This window comes from Lolium rigidum, chromosome 3 (assembly GCF_022539505.1).
Source record: "Lolium rigidum isolate FL_2022 chromosome 3, APGP_CSIRO_Lrig_0.1, whole genome shotgun sequence".
Lineage (NCBI taxonomy): Eukaryota > Viridiplantae > Streptophyta > Magnoliopsida > Poales > Poaceae > Lolium > Lolium rigidum.
In genome coordinates, this window is record NC_061510.1 from 99271116 (window position 1) to 99278897 (window position 7782).

The 7782-nt window shown below is 43.6% G+C and overlaps 1 protein-coding gene and 1 long non-coding RNA gene across 3 annotated transcripts; both read right to left on the reverse strand.

The window, feature by feature from the left end:
• Positions 1 to 485: 485 nt before the first annotated feature.
• LOC124702011 lies at positions 486 to 3324 on the reverse strand. 2 transcript variants are annotated; one of them, XR_007002299.1, is made up of 3 exons: positions 2679 to 3291; positions 1500 to 2593; positions 486 to 978 (listed from the first exon to the last, which is right to left on the reverse strand). It is a non-coding gene; the product is annotated as an uncharacterized LOC124702011 (long non-coding RNA). The 2 variants fall into 2 exon arrangements; XR_007002298.1 differs by having other exon boundaries at positions 1500 to 3324.
• Positions 3325 to 3968: 644 nt separating this feature from the next.
• On the reverse strand, positions 3969 to 5445 carry LOC124702010. The gene is made up of 2 exons (XM_047234106.1): positions 5320 to 5445; positions 3969 to 5130 (listed from the first exon to the last, which is right to left on the reverse strand). Exons 1-2 carry the CDS (start codon positions 5407 to 5409, stop codon positions 4018 to 4020), a joined length of 1203 nt encoding a protein of 400 aa, XP_047090062.1. The 5' UTR covers positions 5410 to 5445; the 3' UTR covers positions 3969 to 4017.
• Positions 5446 to 7782: the final 2337 nt, after the last annotated feature.

Sequence of the window (7782 nt, forward strand, 5' to 3'; positions counted from 1 at the left end):
GTCGTCTTCTATAGTGCTTAAATTGGAAGTAAAAAGTACACGCATTGTACTGTTCTGGTCGTGCTTTGATAAATCGTTGCTCCAATCTGTGGTCAGATAAGCACATTTTTCTGTACCTGTAATTGTTTCCCAGTAATTAAACTGTATTGCATGCACATTAAGCTATGGAACCTTGCCCGTGGTGTTATGTCAATTGATGCAAAAATGTACTGTGAAAATGCTTCATTTGAAAATAATTTGTGGGCTGTCTGCATAAGCTTCTTTGGTTTTGAAGTTGAATTGTCGGTTTTCACATTGGCTATTTAGCGCACATATAGTGTAATAGCCCAATTTGTACAGCCCGTCTGAAGACTCAAAACAGTACTATCACCGAGATGGCTAAAGAGCTATTAGTATGTCCTCTTTAGACAATAGGTTGTATTGCTGCTCAGCCTCAGGGATCCCCATTTGGGCCGCAGAATATTCACCCAAGTAGTCACATCTCATTCAAAGAAAGCAAGATAAATAAACTCGTTTAACAACCTGTAGTAATATGTAAGATTCTGCAATTGAGGAAATAAATGTTCAAAGAAACATGTCAAGCAGATCTTCATAGAGAAGCTTATCCTGCTTAAACCGTACATCTACTTCAGTCGTGAGGTCTCTCACTTTCTTCTTAGCAGAATCATCTTCTCGGCAAGCTCAGCTTGTGTGACAGCATCAGGCTCACGTGTGTCCTTATTTTCAGAATTCTCCCTTTCCTTCCAAAGTTCTTGGAGACCTGCATGGACTGGAGACCTGCAACTGTGGGCAGGCCATGCTATACCTTGCAAAGTACCACAAGTTTACATTTAGATAGGCATCAAAGATGGACCATGCAGCTTTGATGTGAAGACCGATGCTTCTTTGGTCTTTGAACTGGAGACATCTATTCGACGCAAGGAGACGACCCAGACTTCTTAAGAATGTGCGTTCCATATACTTTAGAAGATCACAAAGCTGCATATATCATAGATGAAAAAATCAGAGAACTTACAAAGAATGAGTTGAAAGAATTCAATAAAAAGAGTCATACAACAACTAATAGAGATCAGACCAATCAGAACAAATTAGATGCCCATTGAGACAAATACAATCAAAAACATGTAAAGTAAAATCTTATTTTCATTTATCTGCAATAAATTCAGTTAGAACAGAGGATTTAGACTTAGGAAAGTATGTGTAACTGGGATACATAACTGGCATTTTTGTCCTCTAAATCAATGTCATTTTACAACGAATAAAACGGTTCCTCAATATCATTTGTAGGCATCAAGCAATCAACATGTCAAGAGAACAGAGAAATTTCCATGGGCAAATACCATGCACAGTATAAGACCATAGAATTTTTTTTTCCAATGAACCAGGAAATGAATAAGCCCGAGTCTTGTGACATGCAAACATAAATTCCTGAACCACAAAGTGCAAAACACCAACGTCACCTCCATCAGGCCAAAACAGTACGTACACACGGTGCTCACCTGAACCGCAAGTTGCTCGACTTTCCTCCTTAGGACAGAATGTTGGACCTTATTTACGTATTGCGCTTTGTCCCATAAGCAAGTTTAGGAGCAAATTACCATTATGTAAGTCAAATGGAGCAGCTAGAGCTAGCTAACCTGCTTGTGTTTCACGAAGCAGGTGTGCACGGGAAACTCCCAGTTCAGAAAAAGGGAGAAATCACCATCAGAAGATAATAAATGAGTGGTCCAGTTGAAGCACAGGCTATGGGTGGATGAATGCAAGACGCAAACGGGAGATGCTGGGAATATACCAGTAGAAGAAAATGGAAGTGGAGTGGGTGACTGGTTGAGTTGGTTATGTCGTACTCATTCCCACAACCATGGTACGTCCGCATCCCCTATCTCTGTGTCCATTTGTCGTGCTTCTGCTCTCACCTCTTGGTGGAGCAATCGTTGGTGATAACAATCTATCGTATGCGTATAAATTGTGTGGTTGGTAGTGTTGTTACTGTACCAAATAATTTTGTAGAATAAGAAACGACAATGCATGTAGAAATTATAGTTATCAATTATATTTAAATGCTCAACATTTTAGTCTAATTTACACGGGGTGGATGGTTGTTTGGGAATCCAATCCAGTGCTTGCTATTCACTAATTATTTAATCATAATTTGTAATTTATGTAGTGACATGATGAAGAGGTGTTCAATAAAGTTATGTTGACCTTGAATTGGTATTTTTGAATCTCTCCCTATAAACAGTTGCATCGTTTAAATGTGTTGACAATTCATGTCAGTACCTTCTTACTTGGGTAGAAAATAAACAGTCCGCCTAAATCTGATTTCGGAGTATCCCTTAGTATGATTTCAAGCATATATGTTTTCTGTATTACATTTTTGTACTTAGATTTGAGGGTAAGGTTAATAACACTGAAAAATTGATAACCCGTTTTTTGCTAAGCCCATGTTACTGTGAGAGGGTAAGAACTCTAAATAAGCTGATAACCCGTTTTGGTGAAGCCCATGTTATTGATTTCCCTTGCAGCTATTTGGTTACCTTGTTTCTTTGCTAATTAGCCTTTCTTTACCTCAGTCTCCATGCCAGCGGTAAAGCTGTAATCATGACAAACAGATGGCTTTTTGAAAATATCAAAATTAGATACAAAAATAAGATCTGAGCAAAGAATCAGCACACAACTTGAGAGGATGTAGGAGTACATGACTGGCGCTGCTCAACGGGGATCTGCTCTCCGTACTTGTCGCGCCCATCTACTGCAGCTTGGTGTGACTGCCTGGGCGTGGCGACACAATGAGGGTAAGGCAGCGGTCATCTGTTGCCGCTCATCCTGGTCATCACCCACGCGCCATGGAAGAGAATAAGAGGAGCTTGGGGTCGAGTGAGACACAGAGAAAGAAATCAAATGAGAGGGAGAAAGTGATGGGGAAAGTCACGCTCAGCTTATTCCTGCAGGGGATGGTGAACATGGAGTTGAGCTCGCCCTTGTTCTCCGCAGCTGGCAAGGCGTGATGCTTGATGGCACTACTCCTCAATGAACCGAGCACCTGTGAAAGAGAGAAAGAGAGAGAGAGACGGCGAATAAAATTGAGGTAACGCGGCACGGGGCAGGCTGTGATCTTATCTGGATGCTGACGGCCTAGGCGCCTAGCGCCGGGGAGGCATCGACGGGCACCACATGCCACTGCTCCGGCGAGGTGGACCTCTGTGGTTCCTGGACGACGACGGCACCGGCCACTCCGGCACGGTGACCTACCCTACAGGCGGAGCTAACAAAGAAGACGTAGAAGGAGGACAACTTCGCGGCTGACCAGAAACACCGTGTTAGTAGCACAAGAAGCTGCAGGAAACAAATAGAGATCAGATCGGGAGAAAGAAAACAAAAGAGCATTAAAACAAAGGAGAAAAAGAAACATGAGTCGGGGAGCCGGTGTGCAAGTTAACCTCGGGTAGCAATCCTAGAAGCGACGACGTCCCTGTCGCCATCTCCCTATGCCGTTCTCCGACCGGGATGTGCCTGCTCCCGCCCGACGTCGCCTCCATCGGCCCACGCCTGCCCTGCCACGAGAAAGTCGTCCCCGACCCGCGGCCGCCCTGTCTTGAGGCCGCCGCAGGCCGCCGTCCCGCCGAGATGCTCGCCACCCAGCGCTACATGGCTGGCGACCGACCCATCCGGGAGCTCCCAGCGTCGCCGGCCTTGGAGGCCTCTTGGTCGGCGGCGGAGATGGGACGGGCGAGGGGCGGCATGGAGAGAGCTGGGCCTGGGTGGTGCAGGCGTTGGGGGATTTGCTCTCCCTCACAACTCGGTCAAAGCGGTTGAATTGGGTAAAAGAGGACCAAGCGGTGGATGGCAGGACCCACCCACTAGACCTTTCTGGAGGAAGTAACCGGGAGAGGTGGGCAGCTATGAAAACAAGACATAGGAACCGGTGGTTACCGGTAGTCTATCTGCCAAGAAAAAAGGCAAACGGAAAAGGGACTGTCTATTTTTTTTTTTTTTGAACATGAAGATATATTAACTTTAAGGAACAAAGTACATCATGGCTCCATAGATCAGAGCATGATACAAGTGTGCAAAGTGGCACAACCCACCAAATGATAACAATAACACATGGTTTCGACACCGAAGACTACAAAAGGAACCAAACGGCGATCGCCCATCCGTCGACAAGCCGGATCCGAAAGTGCCGCAACTGTAGTCTTCAGCAGCCTCTATGCATACCAGTTGATGTCCTGCGGGTGGTTCTCCCGACAGTCTGTCTGGCGTCTGCATCTGAGGAAGGGGAGAATTAAGCTGTAGATACTGAATGTCCATCACCGAGCTCAATCTCAAGGGTCCCTGCTGTTGAACCTGAGGAACCTCGACGGTAGCATTGTCGGCTACTACCGGTGGATCAACCCGAACAACAGGGACGGTGTCCACACCATGCTTATTATCATACCAATATAGCCTTGTGCAGCTAAACTTTGAAGTGAGATCATGCTCAATTGTATATATAGCATTGCCAACGATTTGCATCAGGGTCATATATAGATTATGCATATATGAATTTGATTCAGACATCAGAACCTCTCTAGCATCTTCAACAAGATCAACCGGCAAGGAAATCCATGTGCCCTTTAATCTCATGAAGAGACAATCCTGCTTGAAAGATGGAGAGGAGCCGCCAATGTTGATTGTACTGCAAACATACACATACATATAGTTCCAAAATCTTTCCTGCTCATGAATCTCATTCATTGTGCGTGAGCATAATTGATGTCTCAAAACAATGGTCTTTATATTTACTTGGCTCCACAAACTCACACTAGGAAAAGCATTCCAATTCTGACATTGCACACCTTGAGCAGGAATAACCATAGGCCTGAAGCAAGTAACTAGAATCTTCAAAGGCAGAACGAAATAAAGGTTTAACTTATCATACCAATTACTGCAGATCATCAGTAGCCTGATGGCAACATCAGAATTCAGATGGAGGAGAAGCTGATGACAGCTGCAACACCAGACATCTGACCATATAACCATACGTTGGGCAAAATCATTATCCCCACATTGGTGCGCTTCTACTGCAAATTGAGCAGAAAAACAAGGAATATGGGAACTATCCCCATTCCCCATGTGCAGATTATTAACCTGCAGCACCATGCTCTCAATCAAACACTTGCGCATCAGCTGCCCATCACTCGGCATGTAATCTAGAAAATTTTGGACAAGCTGGCCACCTTCAGAACGACGAGGGGATTGCCCAGATCTAGGACTAATTTCCAACTGCAGTAGCACATACGCCCTACAGGCGAGAAACTTGTTCTTAACTGCTCGCACCTGAGGTTTGCTGAGTATGTTGAGGAAGAAGACAAGGCCCGCGCTTGGTGGCTTGAACGGCTGCCAAGGGTCCATCAACTGTTCCTCCATGAAGATCTTCAGGCTATCCCAGATCGAAAGATTAAGTAGCAGTGAAGGAAGGGAAAAGAGGGGGCATCGTGGGAGCAATTTCCGCCGAAACAGGAACTCGCCATGGGTCAAGCCAGAAGGTGCTGGCATAAGATCCGCCGCCAACCCAACTCCATCCGTCCGCCTTGCTGACTTGAAGGGGAGTAGATCGAGGGAGTAAAGAGGTGGATCCGGATCCAGCCGCCTTTTTATTTTCCTGGGAGAAACTAATCAAGGAAAAACCTAAAGCTAATAGGAACCGGACCCCCCTCCCACTCACCACCGGCCACCATGGCCGCCGGCGGCGAGGAGGAGAGAGGCCGGCGGGGAGATTTGGGGAGGAGATCAAGCAGAAGTCGCCACTGAGGGCAAAGTCTCCACGTTGGGTAAAACGAGTGGCGGCCGAATATTTGTTGACTGTCTATTTAACAGCTAGCAGTTTTTCAATTGAGTAACAGCCAGTTTTTTCCACCAGTCAGAAATAGACATGTGTTTAATCTTTCCGTCTACGAGAGAGCAAGCTAGCTTCTCTCAAGTCTCAACTTCATTTCCCGCAGACGGGTGCGATTCAACTAACGGGCTTCTCCACGTGCAGGTTGGGCTCTCAGGCTATCCGTGTCATTCTTCTTTCTGTTAACGGGTTTCAAAGTCAGTTCATCTCTTCTGGATTTCTTGTTATGCGTGTCATTATTTTCTCTTTGTGGCGTTCTTTTTAATGACACAAAAGGCCCAGCCAAAAGAGAGCGTCCCACCATTCCCTTCATTCTTCATGCAATTTAGCTACAGATAGCACTAGAAGGAAATCATACACCTTAATAAAAAAAATTAAAGAAAGATAATAATAGATACTCAGGCTTCATAAATCGGTGAAATTTTCGAAAATAAAAAGATACTCAGGCTTAAGGCTTCATCTCTACTACAGTATCAGTCCAACAAATTGTCTTGCAACCACTAGGCTTACAAAAATAAGGGGACTGCTAAAATCAGTTCTGCTATACATCATTCAAATGACAAACAAATCTGAATACATAGAAATCAATGACAATTGACAAGACATTAAATCTCAAAATGACCGCACCCACCATGGTTACAGTCAACTTGCCACATAAGAAAATAATTACTAACTGAAAAGAACCCACCATTGTTACAGCCAACTTTTCCACTCATCGAGATGTGAAACAACTTTCTTGGGAATTTTCTACAACCAGAGGAGAAAATATGCTCTAAGGTGAAGAAAAAAGAGGAAACATAGAAAACAGTTCTAAAACAAAAAGGAACAGACAAAAATAAAAGGTGGCTTACCATAGGTTCTATGTTGGTGTGAGTGAATCGATACATAAACAGTGACCCGACGACCTTGTCGTCACATAGAAAGTGGTTACACTGATGGCTAGCCCAACACTACAATGAGTGTCCCCATAATAGATCATAGTAATGCTTCAAAGGGATCAAGCCCGCCCCTTCATAACCCCACTGATGACTAGAAGTTATTTGCTGTAGATGGACAAGGGCCATGGTGATCCCTCCTGCATATTAGGCAAGTTTGAAAAAAGATGGCACATTCCGGTCTCATTTAATAGAAGAGGGTGCGACGCGGATAAGAGAATGCATAAATCTTCCCTAGCACCAAAAAATGTGCACTGAAATTCAATGCGCTCACAGGTTTGGGTTCACATGGTCTCGAAAGGTACACAAGGCAAAATAACCTATGAATTCCAGCTGTGAAACACATATAAGCTTGAAGGTGAGATGTAAAAGATCAACAATATATGAAACAGAAGACATATCACATTTCAAAACTATAAGAAAATAGAGAGAAAACTGATATACTCAAGACTGAAACGAGGGAGAGGGAGCGCATATACAAATTTAGAAGAAGGATAATAAGGAAATACTAATCAAGAAAAGCCCAACACTGAAGAGTGAAGAGAATGAAGAAAATCCCCAACACTGAAAACTGATCAATGAAGAAGATGGAGAAACATAATACAAAAATGATACTGGTCCTGGTAGAATAATGACGAGAAAATGAAAAAATCTTGAGGAAATGAGAGTCTAATGAAAATAATTGAAGAACTACTGAGATTGAAGACAAAGAATGAGAACAGAACTTGAGAAAGACTCGGTAACTAAGACCAAATGAAGAAACTGAAAATGTCACTTGGAACAAAATAAGACACTAAAGAAAAGTGTAACGAGAAGAAACTGAGTAAAACCAAAAAAAATACTGAGAAGAGAAACTAAATAAGAAGAGACTGAGAAGAGAGATTGAGTAAGAGAGACTAATGACATAGATTGATTATTAAGACTGAGTAAGAGAGACTAATGACATAGACTGATTAATAAGAATGAAAT